Source organism: Crocodylus porosus, unplaced genomic scaffold, assembly GCF_001723895.1.
Source record: "Crocodylus porosus isolate Cpor-Errol unplaced genomic scaffold, CroPor_comp1, whole genome shotgun sequence".
NCBI classification, from domain to species: domain Eukaryota; kingdom Metazoa; phylum Chordata; order Crocodylia; family Crocodylidae; genus Crocodylus; species Crocodylus porosus.
The window spans coordinates 154,248,799-154,275,330 of record NW_017728886.1 but is presented as its reverse complement, the minus strand read 5'-3'; the positions used below and the strand labels follow the sequence as shown (position 1 = coordinate 154,275,330).

Below are 26,532 nucleotides of genomic sequence, written 5' to 3'. Positions count from 1 at the left end.
GATGCCCTGCCCTGCTGGCTTAGTGCTGGCTGTCACTGTGGACTACAAATCTCAGAGGCACCTGAAAGCACGAAGAGGAAGTAACGAGCAACCCTGCAGAGTCCTGCTGCTCTGATTCTGGACTACAGTTTATAGTTCTTCAAGTTATAGTTTTTCAGAGAAAGAACTATTCTTCTTCAAACTTTTATGAATTCAATGCTACTACCTTCCCCTGCGCAGACAGAGCATGGACTGGGGCCTGACCATGCCTCCCTCTGCAGGGAGGGAGGGAAAGTCTTGGAGGACTTCTGTCTTCCCTCCCCTTTGGCAGTGGCTGGCAGGCATGCTCTAGCACCCCCTGGCTTCTGGCTTGAGCCACTTCAGGCATGTGGCTGCATTTCCTAAATCAAAAGTGAATGTGTGTTCATTTACTTATCAGTACAATCTCTGCAGCTTAGACTAACTTGCAAAGATTGAAGCAATTCAGCCTCAGGCTTTTTGACTGTCTGTACTTAGCTTAGGGTTGATTCCTTCCAGCTCAAGGTTGCAGCATGCTGACAGAGCATGATAGGATATCTGTCTGTCCTGTCGCGAGAGGACTTCCATGCCCAGCACTGTTAATGACACTTTTCCTCAGCACTTAAACCTCACATACAGAAAAATACATCAGGAGGGGAAGTACTATAGACACTATAGTCTTCTTAAGCTAATGCTTTCTTTTGTATTTATGGTGAAATGGCCCTCAACGGCTGTTTGAGAAAGAAACCAATGACCTGCTCTAAAGCTTTAATACAAACAGAGCGTTCTGGCAGTACACCCACATTGGGGTGTGCCTATACAGAGCCACTTGTCCGTGAAATTGACCATTTCATTTTGCAATATCAAGGGGGTAACAGCAATAGGTGTTTGCAGTAGACTTTATTTCAGTACAGTGAGAAGATAAAAACCCAAACAAAAAGAAACAGTTATCCTTCTTTATCTGAAAACTGTTGGGCACTTGGTACCCAACAGCAGGCCTGTGCAAAGAATGTCTATATACACAAGAGCTGGTGAAACCTGGTTTCTAATAGCCACACACAATGTGCTTCCCAAAGTTCTCCTTTTGCACAGAGATATAGAGATGCTGTTGCTATCAGCAAAAAATTCCTTGGTATCACATGGAAGAGAACTGCACTCAGTTTTATGGCAAATTCACAACATTTTTGCAATATTCTACGAATTTCATGGACAATTTTTCATCAGGGCCAGGGAACTGTGGCAACTGGTGGCTTACAAAAAGGTCTAACTAAATTAGAATCTGTATGAAAGAATTTTAGTTTTAAAAAATTCTGCTTACTCAGAAGGCGCAAGGATGATCTACTTCATATTTGTAAATTGGATCTGAAATACAGCATTTGGATCAAGATTTCAAACTTTCCAATATGTGCAAAGGTGCTTCAAACCAGTGGTTTCATGTTGGCCCAGGAAAAATCCATGAACCTAGATTGTGTTTCAGATGATAGTATTCACCCCCTCTACCTGTGGCAATTGAAAGGCTATTTTTGGTGTTTTGAGTATTAAGCCTGGTAGTTGTGCATGAGGGCTATTCCTGAGTTTTCTAGAATGGTTTAGGTGAGGATGATCCTGCTTTGATCCCCTGACTGGATTAACGACCTCCTGGGGTCCCTTCCAACCCTACCTTTCCATGATCCTGTGTGCACTAAGGCCATAGCAAGTCCATTCCAATTACAAACAGACATAAATTCACAACATAAAAACAACCATAGCACAAAAATGCTAAATTTAATGAATAGCGATAGTAAGTAAAGAACTGCATGCCTAGCTAGTCAACTGAATTTTGAGGAACAGCTCTCCTACCTCAAGTTAGCTGATGTCTAATATAATTACCACCCACCCACCCACAATATGGACCTGCATTTCTTATTATTTCTGTCACATATGGACCCAATGCCCATGAAAGACTTTGAGGAAAGGGTGGGGAGGGGAATTTTTTTAGTGGCAGAGTGGAGTGTTAAATGAATGGCTGTATCTATCTCTGCTAAAAAAAGGGGCCTTACTGTGAGCTGAACTTTCCACTCTGGAAACCTATGACAAAGTATGGGAAGCATAAATTGGAAATGGCAGGTTTTCCATGCTTTCTTTAATGTTTAAAGATTTGCATGGAAGGTGTACATATCATGGCCAGGAGGCATAGAAAGCCAGGACTGGTCCAAGGGTAATTGGTGCCTTAGGTGAACTGTGTACCTTGGCACCCAAAAGGTAAGAGTCGTGATTCTAGTGATCTTTCCGCTGAGATCTTTTCAGAGGTCTTTCTCCCTTTACCAAACCAAAGGTCTTAGACCAAGGTGGAGCCATAGCCAGCCAGGGCTGTTATTTAGAATGATGTTCCTATTTTGTTCTGCATATAATTTTGGTGCCCTAGGTAATCGCCTAGTTTGCCTAATGGTTGGACCGGCCCTGTAAAAAGCTTATTACATGTTAGTATCACTGGGCACATCTACACATGTGCCAGACTATGCAGTTGTTACTGCACAGCCATTTAGTAATTGCTTAAGCACGTACTAAATGACTGCACAGTAACTGACATTACTGTGCTGTCCAGACACTGCACGGGTCGTTTCCCATGCTGTTGCACAATAGCAACAAGGAATGGTGATACAGCTTATTGCTACAGTGACATAGCATCTCATGTAGATGTGCCAACTGATACATATTTGGAATCAAACTACAAAGACAAAACTGTTCTTATCTAGATGCAATTTTCAAAAGATGGGAGAAGCAAATGATGCCTGAGACCTCTTGATGGCACAGGGCAGCACTGCTTAGAGAGGCCTTTTCAGGGTGAAGGGAAAGAAAGCGAGTGTCCTGGAGTAAACTGAAGTTAGACTGCATAAAAGAACCCCCGAGTGAGCACTTGGTAACACCAGCATGTCCAGGAATGAGGCGAGGTGGGTGCAGCCCCTGTACTTTGGCTGTGTCATGCATGCAAAGTCAGCTTTGAGCTCATGCCTGGTTGTCAGTATGGGCATTGTTGAAGCTCAATATGAACAGCAAGCTCTGAACTCATTAGCTGATGGGGATCTGGCCGGAGCCTCTATTTTTACATGTTTTTGAAGCATAGGGGGTGAAAGCTGCTGCTGTTTGCTCTTCCCCTCTACCTCCCTCCCTCCTTAATCAGTTCAGCAGCAGGGGAAAGGGGGGCGATGAGTGGTGGTGGCAGCACTCAGCCCTTGAGCTCTGGTGCTCCATAAGAAGAGGAGCTCTGCCCAAATCCTGTGTCTAGAGCTCATATGCAACACAGCCAAAGTGGGGTAACTGCACCACTGCACTCCTTCTAGTGCAGTCCAGCTACAGGGACATTTAGCACTCATGGCCATAAGACAGCAGACTACATTACCCTAGGGCCAGTCAATATTGATGTGACCTGTGGTTAGCACTTTTTTCTTTTGCTGAACAGAGTAAGTGCACCATTCTGGGTGTGTCTACTTGAGATGTTTTCCTGTGCTGTAGACTAATCTACCACACAGTAAAGCATCACCATGTAGCTGTGCGGAGCAGATACCGTGCAGTAAATTAGTCTACTGCACAGTTAGCTAGTACTGTAAATCAAGGCACTAAACTAACTGCACAACAAAGCTCATGTAAATGCTGACCAGGAGCAAATTTGCTCTCTGTCAGCCACAGCAGCAGGGGGTCTGGTCCGGGGCTGCTCTTCTCCTGGCTCTCCCAAGGAGCTGATCAGCATGGGGGCCAGGTTCCACTGACGATGCATAGGGTGTGCCCCTGGGTGCACGTGCACCCCCTGAGATTGGTGGTGCACTCCTTGAGAGAAGTGCCGGCGATGCTGCTGGCAGCACCAGTGGATGGTCATCACTCACCATGCTCCCTTCCTCCCACCGCCACCAAGACTGCAGGCGGTATGTGCCGGTGGTCGCCGATCGCCGCTGCCAATACTGCTGGCAGCATCTGCGGGTGGTTGCTGACCACTGGTTGGTGCTTGGCAGCCCCATCTTCTGCCCCCACCACTGTGGCTGCCTGCGAGAGCTCCCCAGTCACTGCCACCACAGCCCTGCCACTGCCTGCGGGCAGTCACTGTGCCCCCCGCAGCCTCCACGGCCACATGTCATTCATGCCAAGTCCCTCTGTGCCTGTCCCCTGCAGTGCTGTAGGGCTCCCGGCTCCCCACAGGAGTCAAGAGCTGAGCAGCTCCAGGACTGGGGAGCAGTTGCTTCCCTTCTCAGCTAGATGGGGCACCTGCCAGAGAGTCCCCAGCTCAGTTGGGAAGTCCCCATTCAGCCAGGGGCTGGGTAGGAACTGTCCTGTAGGATCCCCCAGCAGGATAACTCCTGCCCAGCCCCCGGCTGAGTGGGGAACCTCACTGCCAGCTGCTGCACAGGCCAATCAGGGGAGGGATCTGGAAAACAGCTATGGGGGAGAGGACACTGTTCCAGCCCAGGGGTATGAGGCTTGGAAACAGCTGCTTCCCTCTGCTCCTTGGGAAGGGACCCTGTGTCCCTTGCCATCTTGGGGCTGGCATCCAGAGGAAACTAGAGCTCCCCCTGGTTGCCACATGGCAGGAGAGCCAGGCAGGAGTATGTTTGCTCTGAACTGCTCCTGTTGGGAGCAAATTTGCTCCCAACCATTCTACATGTAGACAAGCTCTCGTGGAAAGCTTACTGCACCATAATTTACTATACAGTAAGCTTTCTGTGCATTAATTGCATGTGTAGATGCACCCAACAAGGAGAATATCTGTTCAGCTGCTGCAATGGCTACACTTGAAGGGAGAAAGAAGAAAGGATTCTTCTGACTTTTGGGACATATACTGCCCACCAGATGCATGTGTGCACTTGCACAGCACAGCATAGCACACGCACAACACTCAGCCTCGTGATTCTGCACAGAACCTTTGCAGTGTTAAGCAGTTTGCAGTGCAATGCTAGAAAAATAACAAGTTATAAACTTGGTAGAGCAACAAAAATCCTCTTTCTATTGATTTAAATTTCAGCGGTTTCAAAAGAAACAGGGTTTATAATGAACCTTGTTTCTTATGAATTTCTTCCTCATAAAAAAAAATGAAGCAAAGGTGACAAAGTCTCCATGCTGGATATTAAATTACACCCTTCACTTTTGCTATATCAGACACTTACTTCAATACGACTAATTTCAGAGCAGCTGTACCTCAATGGATGTGTAGGCGACTTTGTCAACGAGCTCTTAGGGAATGCTTATGACACGGATCACTGACATTATGGATCATAAATGCTCCAGAGCAGCTTTTTAATGCATGGACTGTGGACACAATAGACTGTAACAGAATTTCCAGAGCCGCTTTATCTTGTTGATACATACTCAGGGGCTCTATAATATGGAGGTTATTGATGATGAAGGCTCCAAAGCACTGAGGTCAGCTTAGTGACATTTTAATCTGTTGATTCTTAATTCTTCAATAGAAAGACTATAGTATTTTCACATCACAATCTACACACCCCCTTTCTGTAATGCTCATTGTAAAATAATACCAAGTTCAATAATTGACTGGACTCAAGAAAGCCTGTTTTCTAAAGGCTTGATTTAAGCTGTGTTGCAATAACTGACCATTTGTGCTACAAATCCTTTTTAAAACTTAAATAGTTTTAAAATATCTTTCCTGTGGTCCTTCAGACAATCAACTTCCCCCATGATGCAAAGTGAAATAGAAATAATTCCCAACTGCTAAAATCTCCTATGATAAAATAAATAATTGGATGCATTAAACATTTTTATTCTCCATATACGAAGTGCACAAATCCATTAGATTAATGGCCTGAAAAATATCAAGCAAAAGATGACTAAGAGCAAAATCCTGCTCGTAAGTGGTGTAGCTGAGTGTAAGAGAGAAAAATGCAGTGGCATCCCTTGACTGATGGCTCTAGTACCATCACCCCAGTAAAAGGCATAATAGTTTTGGGAAGGCTGGGAAGAAGAGGAGACCATATAGAGTAGCATCTCCAAAACGTCCTTGGTAAAGCGTGCATAGAACCCTGTGTCACATGTGCTGAGGGAGTGGGAGGTTGGTGTATCCCATTAGCTGTTGATCACAACTCCTCAGCCTACAGTCAGCCAATAGACATGGTAGGTGGTCCCTGTTGTAATAATTTGAGTGGTGTATTAGAATGGTGCTCTGATGCTATACTAGTGCACTGGATGGTGCCTGGCACCCTCTGTGCCCTGCTACATTCACATAAGAGGGGACTGAATGGTTGCATCTACATGAGATGCTCACTGTGTGGTAGCCCATGACTACTGTCCAGTAGTGTCACATGGTAACAACCATGATGCGACACTGCTGTGCAGTAGTATTAGGCTACTCCACAGCAGTGTCACAAAAAGACATTCATTGGTTATTTAGTACTTTTTTATACACATACTAAATGACTGGGTGGTAACGACTGGGCAGTCAGCATCTTGTGTAGATGCGGCCAATTTGGATTTACATTCCTTTTATATCACAGGGGTGCTAAAAAGGGAACTCAAATGACAGTTTACTGCATAAGGGATCATTTAAATATCATTTTAATTTGCAAAATAACTTGTTTTTGAGAAGTTCTTTCATATGTTAAATGTCACCTCAGTGTTTCTGTAAACCCAGTGACAGGCAGAAAAGACAACATTCCTTTTAGATTTGTCAGAAAACAGCTATCAGGCCTTACATTCCAGCAACCTACCACAAACCTAGGTAATAGAACATTGCATGCAATTTACCAAGAAAATAACTGGTCTTAATTCAGCAGGGATCGCCATATCTAAGTATATGCATCCCCAGTAAGGGGCATTACTATTAGAACTGGTGGGAATATTTTCAACCAAATGAAATTTCAGCAAAATATGATACTTTGTTGAAGCTGAAACATTTTGTGGGGAGAGTTTCAAACACGTCTCTGCCAAAATATACAAACACCCCCTCCCCCAAACTTTTTTAGGTTTTGGGCTCAGTGTGAACACGAGTAGATGAATGAAAACAAGAGAGAACCTAGCCTGGTGGTCAGGGCACTGGGTGGCTGGTGCTGAACCAGCTGGTCCTGTCCATGCTCTGGCATCACTTATACACCCTGCCTGTGCCCCCTGAGGTCCTGGCAGGACTCCAGAGATGGGTGCTGGAGTTTTTCTGGCTGGGATGGCACCGGGTCGCTGCACAGGTCCTGAGCCTCCCCTTGCGGGAGGGCGGCCAGGGCCTGGTCTGCCCATGCAACCAGGTCCTAGGGTTCTGCCTTCAGGCCCTGCAGAGACTGCTATATGTTATTTTTAGCCATGCAGCATGGGGCCACTTGGGGTGCAGTTTCCTCTATCACTTCCAGGGGCTCCAATACGACTGGTAGCTCCTCAGCCTGAGGGGATTCTCCCTGCAGGACCTGCAAGGGCGGCCAGATTTTTACCAGGACCTTCTCCGGCCCTGGAGGCCGATCTCCACCTCCAGGTCCCCTGCAACAGTCACCCAGGGCACTGACCTGCTCATTGAGCTCCTCCTCTAGAACCCTCAGCTGGAGGCGCCGATGGCAGAGGCACCCTGGTTGCGACAGGGGTTGATCCTGGCTGGTGTCACCCATATTGGAGACCTCCTGGACTACGATAGGTGGGAGTGGGTGGATCCCGCTGTGCTGGCCTGGCACATGGATCTACCTATGATACATGCAACCTGCTGTCTGGTCCAGGAGGTGAAATCTGCCCTACCTCCTGACACCCTTGCCTTTGTTGACCAGGTTTAGCGTGGTGGTGGCCCCTGCTCCCCCCACATCCTCCAGCCCATCAGAGTTTGTCATGGGGCCAGTGCCTTGCCCAGCTTCATGACACTTCCTGCTCTACCATCTGAGCTGGCTGGAGGACACCAGGCTGGTCCACTTTTCTACTGTCCATCGCCGCAACCTCTACGTGCTCATGTGCTGCACTGTCCATCATGCCTCCCTTGCGTCCTGCCCAGACACCAAGTGGTGGGACCTGCTCAGGGAGGCATGGCTGGGGCACCCCAGCGGCTGAGTCTGTACTCCACCCTCATCCCACGAGCCACTGGGGGCCTCAGCATGGAGCTGTTGCCACAGGTGTGTATGTGGCGAGCTTTGTGGACACCCCAGTCTCCTTCCCCTTCTACGGGCAGGGGAGACCCTGGCGCACATAACCCTTGAGTGCGCCAGGCTGCAGCCCCTCCACCTCCACCTCCACCTCCAGAACCTCCTCTTGAGGTTCTGGTTGAATTTCACCCCCCACCTTTTTGTCTTTGGTCACCCCATCCATGGCCCCAACAAGTCCCAGGACCTCCTGGTCAACCTCCTCCTGGCCCTGGCCAAGTGGGCCCCGTACTTGACCAGGAGGGACGCTCTGGCTGGGAAGGTGCCTGGAGACTGCAGGGCTGCTTTTCTCTCCCTTGTCCATGCACATTTCCAGGCAGAGCACCAGTGGACAGTGTCCACCAGCTCCTTGGATGCCTTTGAGGACCACTGGGTGCAGCCTGGGGGCCTGTGCTTGGTGTCCCCCTCCGGTGAACTTCTTTTCACATTTTCAACCTATAACCCCTACATCACTCCTATCCTTTTATTCCTTAGTTGTTCCACAAAAAAAAAAGTTGTATCTTTCAAACTTTGGCCCCACACAGTAGTGGGGGCTATTGGTAACTAGGTGGGCCTGAAGGCCCACGATCTCTAGAAGATACAAACAGACAGGGCACTGGGCTGGGAGGCATGATGTCATGGGTCAATGCAAGGCATCAGTGGTTTGGTTCAAATTCCTGACTTGACTGAATCAGAGTGATTTGGGATGAATAATTAGTCTGCAGCATACAGAGGAGAGATGTCAGGCAGGGTCTTTTGCACCGCAGATGAGCGCCCTAGTTCTCAGGATATAAAATGAAGGTGGATACAAACACACATGCCCTCTCCTGGTCACTTTGTAGCCAGTTCTGTTTTTGTGAAGACACTGGAAAGCTTTCATGTTTGTTCCAATGTGCAATGTAAACAATGTCATCTTAAAAATTTCCATGAAACACACCTGTTGCCCTGTCATTATTGTTGGTAGTACTGTGTTAATACCTGCATATGCTTGGTGCTAGAGTAACAGAGCTTGCACGGCACACTGCACACTCATGAGTCTTCGACTATCACTTATAGTGTGTTGTGGGGAGAAGACAGATAGGTTGAATTGCTTTCCATCAGCTAGATGGGCAGAACTTCAAATTTATCAGTTATCAACAAACAAAAACATTACAAAAGATGGAGCCTTAGACATACTCCATTCTCATCCTACTCTTCACCCCCAGCCCACTAGTGATCTGGTAAAAATCAAAATGTTTTCATCTACCAAGCAGATGGAGGTGGCTTGAAAACTAGGCTTCTTCAATACTGAATTTCCTGTGTCATTTCCCTTAAATCGGTGACTCTCAGCACCCTGGGGTGACTTAAATCAGTGCTGGAGCACCCTGGGGTGACTTGAGATTCTGTCAAGGATGCCATGGGATGCTGCACATTTTTAGCCTGTTAGGTACGCAAACGTGATTCACAAGATACATTTCGTGCTTTTAAATGGGAAATTTATGGTGTTAAAATATTCTGACCTGTTGTGGTCTGAGTTATCTGCAACAGAAGAAATGTTCTATTATTTTTTTGTAGTCAAAAAAGAGAGGGAAAACTAAGAGCTGGAGTTTTTGAAGGGGTGCTTTGAGTCTATCAAGGGATGCCTCAACTCTAAAAAGGTAGAGAAACGCTGCCTTAAATTTTGCCCATGACACAGTCAGTCCCCATTATTTTAAATCGGTCTCTGGCTTGTGGGTTAATCCTCCAGTTAGCAGATGGTTGAAAAGGGCTAGTCTAGTAGCTTTTATCAATAAGAAACTAATTTTTATTTTGCTTAACTTCATCCAGTTACCCCTGAAAACCCTGCAGACTATTAGCAAAATATCACCCTATACATGCATACTGTGTTCCTGAAATTATGTTTTGACTAATTACTTGGTTGGATAAAATGACCACAATGTAAAGCCAAGGTATTTTATACTGTATGATGCAAACAAGGCACTCTTACAACATAAAAAAATAGGCACCTGTCTATTATGAATCACTGCAATAGAGTAAAAAATAAAATGGTATCAATGCAAACATTCAAACAGAAGTTTGCCTCTTTCTCTGAGGAAGCAGAAGCATGCCAAAGCACTAAATGTCCAACATAATGATCAGGTTTACAATGCCAGTCAAGTAGGTGCTCAAACTTGTACCCTGAAGCATTTTTTCTTTCAGGATACTGAGTATGTGCACGAGCAGCTTCTGAGCACAAACAAAAAGTATCATGTCATTCTGCCCGAATGTAGAAAAAAAAAATGATGTAAATAATGCACAAGGTTAAAAGAAATAAACTATAAATGAAAGTGGATAAGGAAGGAAAGGAAACAAATTATTTGAGGATAGGAATAGATCTGCTTTCCTGATGCCTTTCCTACTTTCCCTATCTATCTCATCTGTACTTCCTTAGCTCAAGTTTGCACCAACACATTATTATTAATAAAGTATTCCTCTTTTATTTATTTATTTTAAATAACCCACTCATGTTTTCCATTAAAGTATCTCAAGTTTTGCTTTAAATACAAAACCACCAGCCAAGCAAAACATTCCTTTGGAAAGGTTGGATCAAAAAAGCCCAAATAGGCTAAGAGACAATACCTAGAAAAGACAAAAAAGAGAGACAGAAACTGACCACATATGATAAACAGATGCAAAACTTGGATAGATAGAAAAAATAAGAGCAGGCCCTAAGGCCAGAAGTAAAGAAAATATCCGAGAAGAAAGGAAGCTATTGTTCAGACTAATGACTATGTAGTCTGATGCACCTGCCTCAGAGTGGCCAGCCTTGAAAGGAGGATGGTGTAGTAATATGTGATGTGAACAATTTTGGAATTACTTATCCATGTGGAAAAATTCTTCCTAAACTGTATCAAGTTTGTGTTTCAGTATTGCTCTAACACATGAGAATTCACCAGACAGTCTTTATAGAAATCCATTAAATCTAGCTCTAGACAAGTACATTATTGAAGCTAACATCAAATCCCTTTAAAGTTTTTGGTAAGAATTTTCATGGGTGTCATCTTTTAATGGACAAGCAGTATAGTTAGGAAGGATGCAGACATATTTTTGGGTACCAGGTACCCTTCCTATGGTTACAACATCATCCTAACACTAGCATATTTAAAGTTTTGTCCTTAATGAGACCTGAGGAAGGGTACCAGGTACCCAGAAGCTTGTCTATATCCCTCTTAGCTATACAGTTGGTTCAAAAAATAAATACACCACAAAAATCCTTGCCTATCATATATTTCTGGGATCATCATGGCTACAATATCATCCCAGCACTAGCACATTTTAAGGATATGTGCTCCCTACCACCGCTAAAGCCACTTACTCTGCTGCTGGGTCTGGATCCAGCCCATGAGGAGCCCTGCAGGCCAGATCAAGCCCATGGGTTAAATGACTCTGATACCCCCGATTTTGATCAGTCAGCCCTGGATTCCTTCTATTTCTGTTATAGCTGTGTTGTGACAGGATGACCCCCACTGGAAATGATAAACACACTGCTGGAGATGACAAGAACCAGTGAGTTATAGAACAATATCTATTGCTTTCATAACTTTTTTTTGCCTTTCCAATGGCCAGCTCCAAGCACTGACATTTTAAATGAGAATGCTCAGAGCACTGCCCATATCTTTTCTTTAACAGGCTTACCTAGCACAATATTTTAAACTAGATCCACAAAATGGGGGAGCAGGGTGGCAGGTTCTCTCAAAAGATGGTGTCTTCTTAGAAGGCAGCAGAGTCCATGGGGAGAAGCCAAAGTAGAATAATTTCATCTGGCTACTCCTCAGAAGGATGCTTTGAAATGGGAAGCCAATACCATACTGTTAGGTCTTTTCCCTAACAAAGCCCTCTCTAACAAGTCTCTCCTCTGCCTTTCTCCACTTGTTTTGCCATTTTGCTGAGTGTGGATAGTAGCTCCAAAGTTTATGATTTTAAAACTGAAAACAATTACACTAACTGTGCACTGCTCTGTATGGCTCATAAGGCCTGTTGCCCTTTTTCTCGAAGGGTACTGGTACCGTTCCCTAGAGAATACAGGCATTATGCAGTCCAGTGCACTGGGAGAACTGGAAAGTTGATCTTTGGACCTAGCCTGAGGAAGCCTGGATTGCATGCTATGTTATCTAATTTCCCCAGGAGGAGCTCCCCACTTACAATCTGCATTTGTCTCCAAGGCCTGAGTCAATAATATGAATTCTACGTTTAACTAACACACAGCAGCATCCAAATGATGTCCAATCATTTTCTAGGGCTCTTTAATAAACCCAGTACTCCCCAGGGTGATGTTCAGTACAACCTTGCCAGAAAACATCTCATTGTCATCCTCGACTTGGAAATATTTGCAATTGTATACAACCATTTTATTTGGGGTTAGAGATTTCTGCCATAGGCAGTTTAAAAAACTATGAATTATTCATTACAGTGCTGTATAAATGTAGTTAACCACTTGCCCCAGGCACAGCTATTAATGCTGGGGCAAAGAGGTTCCTTTTGCCTTATTTTGAGACCTAAAGGTTGAAGACATGTTTTTTTCCCTTCCTCTCTTCTTTTATTACCGACTTGCCAACTGAAACATTCCGGCGTTTAAGGAAAGAGTCACATGAATCACCAGTTTACTACCACAGTATTTAAATATGTGACACAGAGATACTTCTGTCACACAGTCTTGCTTGAACTTTCCCTCTGTAGCAACATGAAAGGGCCAGACACAGCTGCAGTCCCCTGCACTCCATCCCCACAAGGACTATTTAGCTGTTACTCCCTGAAGCACAAGACATTTTGAAGGGGTATGGAGGGAAAAGGAGGGATAAGTCCCTGGGCTGTCTTTGAGCTTCAGCCAAAGGTGATGGCCATATCACACGAGAGCACTCTATGCTAGGGGTGTTCCAAGAGCTCCCTTCAAGGCATTACCACCCCATGTGAATACCCTGCCTCCCACCAGTAGCGCAGGGCTGTTTGTGAAGTGCACAGTCTGGCCCACGGCCATTTATAACATATAACTAACACAGAGTAGCATCCAAGTGAAGACACAGAAGGCAGACAGTCATTTTCATAAATGCTAGCAAGTCAAGATAAACAACAAAGTGTCTTCTTTTCACTAAGATATTACGTGTGTAATTTACCATTTAGTAACAATGCACCTTTTCCTTAGCCAAGGCTAAGCATCAGCCCGATTCTGTGAAGTACTAAGGGTCTCCACCTCCTCCTTCAGTAAACAAGTTGGGGGTACTGTGTACCTCACAGCATCTAATCTTTTATATGAACTGTCCTTGGTTACTAGACATCTGCAACTTTCTCTGGCCAGCAGCCATATTCACAAAAAACCTACAAATGTTAGAGACTTAAACCTACAAAAATAACCTAAGTTTAGTTTATAACCCATGCTGTCATGAAGACAGATTTCATTCCACAATTCATGCCAGTAACCTCAGTGCTAATTTTTTGGGTAACTCCTCCACAGAAACTAAAGCCACACGTTGTATAATTTTGTTGTCTGTTAAAACACCAGATACGGTTTAACGTTTCTCTAACTACACAGGACTGTGCATGCAATCTTCTATTTTTCTATTCAGTAAAGGCCAATGTTTTTCTCCAAATCATAGTTTAGAAATTTTTTTTTAAAATGGCTGCAATGTCTTCTAGTTGCCTACTGCACTCATTTTAATGACAGGAAAGAAAAAACTTTTACAGCTCAAAGCAATAGGAGAATTAGTGATGAAAAACATATTTATAAATGGCCACTGCTGGGTTCATGACTTGTCTAGAAGATAACTATGTGATTTAATAATTACTTTTGTGGGTAACAAAAATAATCACCTTGGAAGCAATCTCCTAAGTAATAACAAAGTACATTCTTTTCAAAGTTCCCATTTGAAAAAAAGAACCAGCATTCATTTCTAGGAGGGACTGAAAGAATGTGTTTCTAATTGTGAAACACATATCTTTAAGCTGTCTAAAGAAGATTATAAAAATAAAAACAGGTGCTGTATTCCTTACTAATTGCAGCTGTGTATACTGTAGTCCTTCATGCATTTATAAGATAGATGACCAAATATCATTATATGCTAAATATTGAACTATGTAGACAAGTGGCAAAAAAGCTAGATAGAAACTATGCTTGACATTTTAAAAGGTGCTATTTACTGATAGCATTATTTTATTTCTACTTCACTAGTCTCCAGAGACTGAGTAAAACTTGGGTTCTGTTGTTCTAGATACCATATATACTCATGGTAAGAGACAGCTTTTTAAAAGGAGTTTATTGTCTAGAGTGATTCTTAACCAGGACGCCGTGGCACCCTGAAGTGCCTTGAGTTCCTCTTACAAGGGTGCTGCAGGGTGCCACACATTGTTAGCATTGTCAGGTGTGTAAACATGATTCACAAGCTAAATCCACAGCTTTCAAAGAGGAATCCAAAGGGTTAAACACATGCTGACATGTTGCAGTCTTTCTGAGTCTTCTGCAAAAGAATAACTGCTCTGTTATTTTTCCACACTCAAAAAACATGGGAAAGCTCAGAACTTGCATTTTCTGAGGGGTGCCTTGAATCTAAAAAGCTTGGGAACCACCGGTATCAGAAGTTTACTGTCATCCTTGTTTTGCGAGACTGCTGCTGATGACTGCCTAAATAAACAAAGCAGACAAATGATGGAAGAATGGAACTATTACTCTACCCAATTTACAGATGGAAAACTGAGGTACAGAGTGATCAAGCGACCTCACAGTAGCACACATTTAGCAAGGTAGGGAATTAAAACCAGATCTCTCGAGTTCTAGTACAGCGCTTTAACCACATAGCTAGCCTCTTTATCCTCCCTCCCATAGTACAAGTTCAGACAACTCCATGTACCCAAGTTTTTCCTTCAAAACAAACAAACAGAAACCCCCCCACACTGGTCAAATGTCTGGAGTAGAATTCAGTGCTACTATGTCTCATTCATTCTAAAATCCCGCCCCGCCCCTTTTTTCTACCTGGCTCATTTCTGGCAGCCTCCAAAACCTGTGGTAGTTTCCAATGTCTTAAAAAAGAGCTAGAGATGGCCCTGAGCCATGTACTTCAGAATTAGGCCCAAAGTTTCCCACCAGTATGAGGAGATTTGGATTCAGTGTTAAGGACATATGCGCCCATAAATAAAAGCACCACCACCATCAACACCACCACAAAGTCCAAACAGTTTCCTTTGATCATAGATGTCTGCCTCCCCAACTACCGCTCAGCTGTCTCTGAGCACAACAAGAACACAGTCTAACAAGGCTCATATTGCCAGGACCACCATCAGCCACCACTAAAATCAGTCTACAAGTCCTCAGCATCAGCATGATCTCACTGGAAGTCCTCAGCATCAGCATGACCCAGGAGATGTTCAACACCTCAGAGTACCTAGAGCCTCTGGGTCTGCTATAATCCTGTTTCCACTCCACTGATTTAGGTCTGACTGAGGCCACCTTTCTTCTGGCTAAATTTGGACACGTCCTTATTGTCTTTGATGCTTCTGACACTTCCATTAGTATTCTTTCTCTGTTCTTTCTTGTCACAGGATTTCTACAGCTCACTTCTCTCCTAATTTTTTTGGATTTTCAACACCACTTTCATAGTCTCCTTGTCTTTTCTTCTTTAGAGCCCCATTCAGCATTCTAATCTCCTTTCTCTCTTCTCTTCACTCAATTCCAGGGTGACCGTATCTGCCATCATGGCTTCAGTTATGATCCCTATATTGGTGACTACCTTTCCACACTGGATCACTCCTGGTCTCCACCTCCTTCACTATTTCCATTCTTCTTTTTGCTACCCATGCTAGCAGTCTTGGTGCTTCATACTCCTCTTTTAACATTTTAATCCTCTAAGTAAAATGTATAATTTAGAGCCATGCTCTTCTCAATCCTAAACATCTCTCAGCTTGCACCTTCATTACTGAATCATTCTTCTCTTTGGGCTTCTTTCTTCCCACTTTCCATCTCATCAGCCCACCAAAAATGCTACAGCAAAAATCATCTTCCTTTTTCTTGGTCTTTACCAGACCTAACGTCCTCTACAAGTTCCTTCACAAATTTCGTACTTCCTGCACTAAGTACAAACTATACACCCTGACCTCCAAGACCCTGTACAACTTGGTTCCTGCTTACCACTTCTACTTACATTCCCAACAGCTGCCTTCTCATGACTCAAGCCTCCTGTACACCCTGTTTAGGTCTTCTTCATGTTATAAATTATACTTTGTTTTGAATATTAAGTTCCCTAATCTATTTCTATCAATTTAGTATCATAACAAGAGTGACTATAATAGGTTCCTAATTATAGGAGTCTAAAATTCATTAATATGACGTAGGAAAGGATTATAACCATGCAACTCCACTGACTATTTCATAAGGGCTAAATCCTTGTCTCGGTATACAGTCCAGATAAATAGACATCATGCAGGTGAATTACCCATGGTATTAGAAAGGACTGAATTCCCCATCCATTTCAAGACAGGGTACAGAGCACCCATACCGTCCTTTTTGGGGCATTGAACCAACCTGCAGTGACACCTATAACCTCTGCATAGGTTTTGGCTAGTGGGCCTGCATAGTCACTAGCTCCATATCTGAATCTTTCAGCAAATCATTCTTTCACAGTTCACTCTGGAAGTTGATGCACAGCTATCCTTCACAGTAAGCAAGTACTACATAGACCCCTTCACGTGCTCACCATGCAATGAAATTGTGCTGATTTTGCACTTTTGAGGGTCTCACATGGCATTCCCACACCATGAGATATTTTGATAAGTTCAGTTTATTATGAAGCCTATTCCCTATACCCAAATGGGTAGAACTGATGCTAATCAGGGAAATAAAGGCATTCTTTAGTGACAAATAATTTATCAGAGTCTGTCCAGTGAATAGGCTCAGGGAACTAGACTTATTTAGTCTAGAGAAGAAGAGACTGAGAAGAGACTTAATAGCAGCCTTCAAGTACCTCAAGGGGGGTTCAAAAGAGGATAGAGCTAGACTGTTCTCAGTGATGGCAGATGACAGAATCAGGAGCAATGGTCTCAAGTTGCAGCAAGGGCAGTTTAGGTTAGATATTAGGAAGAATTTTATCACCAGGAGTGTAGTAAAATATTGGAACAGGTTAACCCAGACAGGTGGTAGAAGCTCCATCCTTGGGGGTTTTCAAAACCCTGCTGGACAAAGCGTTGGCTGGGATGATCTAGTTGGGGCTGGTCCTGCTTTGAGCAGGGGGTTGGACTAGATGACCTCCCGAGGTCTCTGTCAAACCTAACTTTCTATGAAACAGAGCCCCATTACTTTCAAGTATAAGAAGCTCATAGCACTTCATGCTTATCTTGGTAGCAGAGAAAGGGTTAAACATTGTAACTAAACTCTATCCTTTTAAAATCATTATAATCAAAAAGTATTTAAATGAGATGGAATGAAATACCATTCCACTGTATCACAAAGTGAAATCAGAATTATGAGATGTCCCAAAGGTTCATCAGCAGGAAACCCACATATCTCGTGCTTTTGCATTTCGGGTTTTACTAGGTTATTTCATATCAAACAGGATATCATTACCAGTCTGCATCCCACTGACAATTAGGGACTAAACAATCTAACATAAAAAGGAAGCAGATTACTGTAATATGCATCTGTGAGTCTACTAAAGGGTACATGCAACTGAGATTACACACTCGCACTAGAAGGAACCACAGCTCTGTTCTCCTCTTACTGTGCTTGTATTTAGAATTACAAGGCTGAGAAAATTAGTGAAGGATGCTGATGCAATCCATTTGCAGATCAATTCAATGAAACTGGCAAGGTGTATTTTTTAAAAAGTGGCTTAGTCTTTTCTTATGGATAAATGAATCATGCTAATATTGTCAAGTACTTGCTACTGCCTTGCAAACCTCTTGGATTAAATTTCTATGGGGCTTGTTGTCACCACTCATCCAGAACAGGAAAAACAGAAACATTAAAAAAATTAGAGCATGGGCCAAACTCTTCTCTATTGTATTGGAATAATCCAAAGGAGAGTTTTACCCACAGTGATTTCCAGGGCTATTTGCATATCCTACACAAAAACAATTACATTCAGCTTCTCTTGCAGTTAAATCAAAGAAAACTATAATTACACTAGCAGGACTCTAATTTTGAAGAGACATTAGCAAAGCCATAGTTCCTTCATTAAATCGCAAACCTATGGCTGACAAAGGACTGCCAGACCCCAAATACTATTTAGCTCCTCTGCAAAGAACAAACTAAACGGGCTTCTGTTCATTCCTGAATCTACCTCAATGTTAAAAGCTAGGAAAATAAAGTGGAACCATCGACAAAGCGAACAGCTTAGAGAACTATAGCATTTTCATATTCACATTTACAACCCAAAACCTTTCCCTGACCTTCAAGAAATAAGCCCTGCCTACTGTATCAGTTTCAGCTACAGCAAACTCAAGAGACTTCAAATCTAAAGTAAAATGTAAAAACACGAAAACAAAACACTAACTAATAACACTGAGTAGAGATGTAGGGGAACATCTGTGAGGATGTTTCTGCTTGGATGGTTTTATGCCTCTTCTAGTTCTTAGCATATCCTAACTGCTGACTCTGGCAAAATCCAAACAATTTGTCATTGCTTTGTTTAAACATTGATGTTACAAAACATAAAAAGCATATACTTACCTGTAGAAACACCTGTGATTATAGAGTCACTCTCTCTGAATACCCTTTTGGAGGTTTTGCTCAATCCCAATCACAGGGAGAGGTAGGGATAGCAGTTGTCTGATGAAGGACACTGTATTAATTCCAATAAAAACACAAGCCCCCCAGTGCTTTTGGAGCTGACAGCATGGCGAAATATCACACTAGATTGATTCCACGTAAACCAGTCTTCCAAATACTGATAATTAAGTCAGGCAAACTACTGCAGCACAGCCAAGGAAAAAAAAAGTTCATGTACCCAGGCAGAAATACTGATCTTAAATTCACAGGAATGCTAATGAAACCAATCGATACGCAAGCAATTTCTATAGCAACTAAAGAGAGTTGTCTCCTTAACCATTAACACGAGGTTTCTATGACAAATTAAGGCAACCGTCCTCTTGGTTCGTCTCTGGTCAACATGCTGAATGTACATACAGTCCATTCATTCCGTCCCTGTTTCTCCGCAATCCGTTAAGTAGAGAGCGAAGCATCAAGCATCTGACAGTAGTGCACACATGTACACACATTAAATACAAGCAAACATACTCCTGTCTCTCTCTCACACCCACAAGATCACATCACTCACCGTCACGGGCTTCCTCCCCACGGCTGCAGTTGCTGCATATGTGTTTGATTTCCTTGCCTATGTGACAGTGTATCACAAAAGATACATTGCTGTTAGTAGCGGGCTCCTTCAGTGGCTTCATCCTCACTAGATAGAAGGCTTTCTTTTTAGGTTTCTCCCCACTCATGTCTGGAACAGAGCCCTCCCTGCAGCCCGAAGAAGAAAAAGAAAGCATCCCAGGCTGCCTAATGTGTGTGCAATCCGCCATCCGTTCCCTCTCGCTTTGGCATTTGTCTGCCACACACACACACAACAAGGATTAGGAGGGAGGGCTGGGGGAGAGAGCGAGAGCAGGGAAGCACTGCCTGAGCCTTGGTGACCTCTGCAACCCGGCTGCCTTAGCCAATCCAAATGGTCTTGGCTGGAGTGTGCTCCCAGCTTGTCACTCTTCTGTCCATACCTGTGATGCTTCTCACTTCTCAACCACAGATTCTCAACATGTTCATCAGCAAAACGGCCGTTAATTATTTTCAGCTACCTTGCTTACTACATGTATCCCATGAGTGCACAGACCTCCCTCCATCCCCATCTCCTCCTTTCTCTATCTCACCCCCCTCCCCTTCCCCTCACCTCCTGCTCTGACAAGCAGTTGTGAGAATTATCACACAGAGCATCAGCGATGTTGGAAGCCTTTGGTGTGGTACATACACGGACAGCCAACGTTGTGTTCCTGCTGCAGGACGAGCTGCAGTTCTCTAGTCCACTGAACAACACTGTTGCCTCTGTGCTCAGGCAGCACAGCAACCTCTTTCACTGAAATTAATATTTTACACACCAAAAGAGAATCATCCAGCATGTTGACATAGGGCTGGCTTTCCCTCTACCATTCCTCTGAGGAATCCAAGCTATCTGACAACTGGAGGTCTCTGCACTTTGTGCACCCATTGCAGCCAATTTTGCTCTGTCCTTTTTTTTTTTCTTTTTAAACACTTCTTTCATTTTTGCTTTTCCACCCTCTGTTTGGCTCTTTTAAAAGACAGAGGAAGCATCTGTCCTGTGGCTCACAATGACAGCCATTGAGAGTGGCTGGCAGTGACTAGTGACAACAATGCAGGCTTCTCCAGAATGGAATCCTTCTTCCTAAACTAATCATGGCTCATCCAGGAGGACAGCAGAAACTTTGAGTCTGTTCAGACTTCCAATCTCAGGAGAAATACCCTCTCATTTTCTTCTTTCTCCCTAACTAAAAGGACAGCTGCTCTGAAGAACAATACAGTACCATTTCTGCACACTTATGGTCAGTTGTTTTCAAAGGCTATCATGAAGCCCATGGCTTGCAGGTGAATTTTATGTAATGTCCTGTGTTTCATTTATCCCATGATAACTGTCTATCCCTTTTGGAGAGTCTACACTACCCCTCCTCACCTTAGCAAACACACCAAGCAGCTTTAAACTATCAGATCTGCTGAAACAGCACTTTGAAGAAGTGTAGCAGGCAGGGCATGGAGAGAGGCCTGCCTCACTGAATGGCAGAACCACAGCTGTTCTGCAGTGTTTTGAGAAATTAGCAGAACCCAAGGGTAACAGCAATTCCATTACGGTGCAAACCCATAGTACCCCTGAGAAAACTTGGTACATTTTCACTTGCAAGTACTATGTACTTTGGATGCAAACAAATCCTGAAGACTTGTGCCAGTACAAAGATGCACTGGAATGGTGGGGAAGTGAAAGGGACTTGTACCCCATAGGGTTTGGGTAAGAAGTATAGAAGAGCAGCAGGAGAGGTGAGAAAAATCAAAATCAACCACTGATGTTATGACAATATGGGCACTGTTTCTTTAAATCTTCAGCAAGATAAAAGCTACACACATTCTAGGTGGCTGCACTACAGTGCAGCTGAGATGCCGAGTAAGGACATATTTTTAATCAAATTCCTGGTTCAGCTTTAGTAGAAAGTGACACATTTGTCACGTGACAGAAGACGCATTCCAACTCAATCATGGGCCCAAAGAGACTGTCCTGATGCCTTTTCATTATTTATTTATTTACTTAATCCACCTTTATACAGAGCATTCATTGAAAGTTCTGCCCAAGTAAGGATAGAACACAAACTTCAGGGGCCAGTCCTAGGATTTATAGTATTTGGCATCTTTTCCAAAAAAATGGAATATGACAAAAGAGCTGACCTACATGTAGTGCATCATTCTAATGCAGGCTTGACTTCTCATCTTCACTTCTAGGAGCAGAAACCTATCACTTACAGCAGTAAATGCAATGCTTCAGTTTTCTTGGCATTACCAACAACCGGATTAGTTACTGTTAGATCATACTGAAATAGCTTCCAGTAGAATTATGCCATTTACTCAGTCATGTGCGTACATCGCCCATGTGCATGTTTGCCTTGAACAGGAAACAGTCACATCAGGTCAAATTGCATTACTAGCAACAAAGAGTTTGATCCTGAACCTATTGCTCCTTCAAAATTCCCAAAAGTTTAGAACGTACAAGAAATGCAAGATCAGAATCTCAAGCACAAGCAGATGTGGTAATATGTCTGCATCACATATTGAAGGGTGAATGTGTTAAAAAGCTATGCTTTGACATTTGAGATCATTCAAAGAGAATAGGTGTTAAATTACAAATCTGAAAAGGAAAAGCTGAAAATTGGTTGTTCCTTTCCATGACAGTCAAAACCAGAGTGCACATGGTTCTAGATTTTCTCTTATATCCTTTGTCTTAACTAAACCTCACTGACTCCTAACTTTACTAACTCCCAAAGGAATAAAACATGGGAATAATTCAAAAAGTAATTATATAAAAAGAAAAAAGTGGCCATAAGCTACTTTGTGAACTTTTCTACAGCTCAGTGTTGCATATAATTGGAGTTTTGCATTGCTATATTATAGAAATAAATGGGATGAAAACTAACTCCAGATGTGACCTTACTCAAGGTTTGATAATGGGGTTTCAGACCTAGTATTCCAGTCTGGTTTTAACTCCTTATTCAAAATACCTGGTCCCAAGGCCCCAGCTATGGAGTGTTGGGAACAGACAAATTCATGGTTCATTGGGAGCTATTAAATAAAATCCTCTGACATTCCTAAACTAATGACTGCAGATCTCAGAGGTGTGGTAGGTCATTCTGGACATACCCTGTTTCTATACTCTTCCTCTAAAGCATCTAATACTTGCCACTACCGTATACAGAATACTGGATTAGATGAACCATTGGTTTGATCAGTTATGTCACTTATGTTCTTATGCTGTATAAGGCCTGCCTTACAGAGGAGACAGAATGCATCTTCCAAAGATGCAAAATACTAAAGCCTATGGGTTGGGACAAAGGGGCTTATTGGTGAAAGAACTGCTCTGGGACTCTGTGGAATCTGGGTTAATTCCTTGTTCCACCACAGACTTCCTGTATGATCTTTGGCAAATCACTAGAAATTTCTTGGTGCCTCAGATCCCTGTCTATGCAGTGAGGATGATACTATTTCCTTGTGCTACAAGAATAAATTCACTGAAGTCCAGGAAATGCTCTTTGAGTACAGGGATGGAGGCCAAAAGACATGTAGGCCAAAAGACATGTAGGGATGTACAAGTAATGGATTTTTGATTCAGCAGCTGAACCAGGTTTGGGGGTGGGGTTCAGGGAAAGACTCCCCACTTTGGATTTGGGAAGGCCCAAAATGTTTTAACCAACCAGAAATGAAACATTCCCCCTCTCCAATTGTTTTTTAAGCTATAAACTATTTGCTAAATTTGACCCAAACTGATCATTTGAGGCTTCCCAGAACTGCATTTTTCAATGAATGTATTCTTAACTGAGGAATTTTTGCTAACATTTCTATGACCGGTAGTAGAGGCTGAACCTGGTCTTTAACCCCATTGCACCAAGATTCTGAATACTGCAGGTATTCCCACACATGAGCTAAGTGTAGACAGTCAAAAAGCTTGAGGCTGAATCCATTCAATCTTTACAAGCTAGTTTAAGCTGCATAGATTGAACTGATAAGCAAGTAAACAGACATTCACTTCAGATTCCGGAAATGCAGCCACATGCCTGAAGTGGTCCAGGCCAGAAGTAGGGGGTGGAGAGGGTGGGGGCACTAGCTTGGGCAAAGGCTAGCCTGATCCCCTGCAAGGGGCAGTTTGCAGGGGAGGTGCAAAGCATCCTGGGATGCTAGGGGACTATGAGTTAACTTGAATCTGGAGGAGATCTGGGACAGAAGTTTAATAAACTGATTTAACCAAAATCAGTGAAGTCTGATACTACATCCATCCAGGTTAATCTGAAAGCAGTTAATGTGCAATGAATGTCTGTTGTGTTACATATTTGAACCAGTTTCTGATCACTTATACTGGTTTATGTGTAATCTCTGTCCCTAGCCATCATGGTTAGACCTCTCCAGTGGCTTTCCCTACCCCTTGAACTCTTTGCAGTACTGTTGAAAGAGCCACGCCAGAACACTGCTTCACAGCATGTAGGAAATGAAGAGGTCTGCTCCACTGGACTACAGAATCACAGCTGTTCTGCTATATTTGGGGAAACTTGGGAGCTAACTAGATGGCCCAATGGGTAATAGGAATTCCATTTAGATGCAAACCCAAATTACCGCTGAGAAAATTTGGTGCATTTTCACTTGCAGGTGCTATGTACTTTGGATGCAAACATGTCGGGAAGCCATCTGCCAATGTGTCTCTTGTAACATGCACTTCACTATAACAAGCAAATTGCCTTCATTCCCAAGAGCCGCCTTATAGAGAGTCTGAATTTGCCACAGCTCGTAAGACAAAAATATGCTTAATTATGATCTGTGTAATTATGGTGAAAGCTAGCACTGTTAATCAGTTCCAGCACAAATAATGTAAGATGAACAAACTGCAGTATTCCTACAGGAAATAACTTGCTTTGTCTTATTTTTAAAGATAGGTCAAAAGCACTGTAATAAACCTTTCTGTTCACTGTTTCAATATGTGGCTGCAAATCCTAGTGTGCCAGAAACTGGCACAGGAAGCAAGGGGAAGTTCCTACTTTTATATAGAAAATGATAGGGGTTAGGGTCATAACCTTGGGTTCCTAGATAATGACCCATGCTTTCAGGCAGGGGACTTGCTGGGGTGGGATGGGCTTCACCTCTCTCCTAAAGGCAAGCGTGTCTTCTCTTTCAGGTTGGCTGATCTCGTACGGTGAGCTTTAAACTAGCCTCGCTGGGGGAGGGGGCCACAGGAAGACGAGGAGACACCACCCGAGCAAGACAGGTGACAAAAGCAAGGAGTGCCCAGGTAAGAAACAGGGTTCCAGACTCCCAAATCGGGGGGGTGGCACATGCAGGTAGGCAAGGCCTTAAATGCCTATATACCAGTGCTCGTAGTATGGGGAACAAACAGGAGGAACTCACCCTCAGAATATCTAGTTCAAACCCAGACATAATAGGGCTTACAGAAACATGGTGGGATTCATCCCATGACTGGGAAGTTAGCATTAGGGGCTGTAGGCTTTACAGGAGGGATAGAGAAGGAAGGAAAGGTGGGGGTGTGATGCTCTATGTCAAGGAGCAATACACATCCTCTGCCAGCAGAATGAGGTCAGAGGAGGGGCAAACTGAAGTGCTCTAGGTCAAGATACAAGGGGGCCATGAGGAGAGGGATTTAATGGTGGGGGTCTACTACAGACCCCCCCCCCAACCAAGGGGAGGAGCTGGACTGGGAATTTTCGGGCCAGCTTGCAGAGGTACTTAAGGCAAGGGATGTAGCTCTTATGGGTGATTTAAATTACTCGGACATCTGCTGGGAGGAACAGTCAGCCAGTTCAGACCGTTCCAGGAGGTTCCTGGCTGAGATACAGGACCTCCACTTAATTCAGGAGGTGCACAGTCCCACCAGAGGAAATGCCCTGTTGGACCTGGTCCTGGCCACAGGTGACGACCTGGTAAGGGGCCTCCAGATTCTTGACCACCTGGGTGATAGCAAACATCGCTTGTTGGAATTCACCATCCAGCACAGGGTGTCAAGGGCCTGCAGCAAGGCAGTAGCCCTAGACTTCAAGAGGGCCAACTTCAACGAGAGGCGCTGGGGTTCTCGAGAGCAGGAGAACTCAGTGCCCAAGATGAGTGGTCGTTCCTTAAGGAGACGACACTCAGGGCCCAAGGGGTGACCATCCCAACAAGAAGCAAGGGGGGCAAGAGTGCCTGAAAGCCCCCCGGCTCACCAAGGGTGTCCGGGAATGCCTGATTGCCAAAAAGGTGGTGTACACCTGGTGAAAGGGGCCTGCTATCTCCAAAGAGGATCCTCTGCTTGGGCCTGTATGGGGGCTGTCAGGAAAGCTAAGGTGGACAGAGAGCTAGGACTAGCATCCAAGATCAAAGATAATAAGAAGTCCTTTTTCAAATATATAAGGAGAATAAAGAAAGCACCGGGAAACGTGGGGCCCCTGCAAGATACTCTGGGCAATCTGGTGGTTGCTCCAGAGGAGAAGGCAGACCTCTTTAACCAATGCTTCGCCTCCGTTTTCTTGTGCAGGGACCGGGACTTCCCCACTGTGATGCAAGACGGACTCGAGGGGAATGCTTCTAGACCTCAGGTTGGGGAGGATCAGGTTAGAGAGCTTCTGGAGGAGCTGGACGTGCTCAAATCAGTGGGTCCAGATGCTCTCCACTCCAGGGTGTTGAGGGAGCTAGCAGAGGTTATTGCAGGGCCCCTGGCATGGCTTTAAGAGCTCTTGTGGTGCTCGGGCCAGGTGCCAGATGATTGGAAGATAGCCAACGTGGTCCCCATCTTTAAAAAAGGGAGGAGGGAGGACCCGGGCAAATATAGGCCTGTCAGTCTCATCTCAATCCTAGGAAAACTCTTTGAGAAGATCATCAAGGAGCACATCTGCGATGGGCCAGCTTCAGGAATGATGCTCAAGGGCAACCAGCATGGTTTCATTAGGGGCAAGTCATGTCAGACCAACCTGATTGCCTTTTATGATCAGGTCACAAAAGCACTTGATGCAGATGTCGCCGTTGACGTAGTCTTTCTGGACTTCAGCAAGGCCTTTGTCACCGTCTCCCACCCCATCCTCATTAAAAAAACTAGGCGACTGTGGCATTGATGCCTACACAGTCAGATGGACTGCAGATTGGCTGAAGGGTCGTACACAGAGGGTGGTGGTGGACGGGTCATATTCAACCTGGGAAAAAGTGGGCAGCGGAGTCCCCCAGGGCTCGGTCCTTGGG

The 26,532-nt window shown here is 44.1% G+C and overlaps 1 protein-coding gene across 7 annotated transcripts in view; it reads right to left on the bottom strand.

Moving 5' to 3' along the window:
* Positions 1–26,532, bottom strand: part of PHACTR1 (phosphatase and actin regulator 1) — a 467,204-nt gene that overhangs the window by 199,260 nt on the left and 241,412 nt on the right. For 2 of the 7 annotated variants that reach the window (XM_019543356.1, XM_019543381.1), the window contains exon 1: positions 19,334–19,686. The exons of 4 other annotated variants lie outside the window; for them this stretch is intronic. In XM_019543356.1, coding sequence (XP_019398901.1) covers positions 19,334–19,580 — 247 coding nt within the window. In that variant the 5' untranslated portion in view covers positions 19,581–19,686. Of the gene's footprint in view, positions 1–18,726; positions 19,251–19,333; positions 19,687–26,532 lie in introns of those variants that run through there. One more of the 7 variants, XM_019543402.1, reaches the window with a different exon arrangement.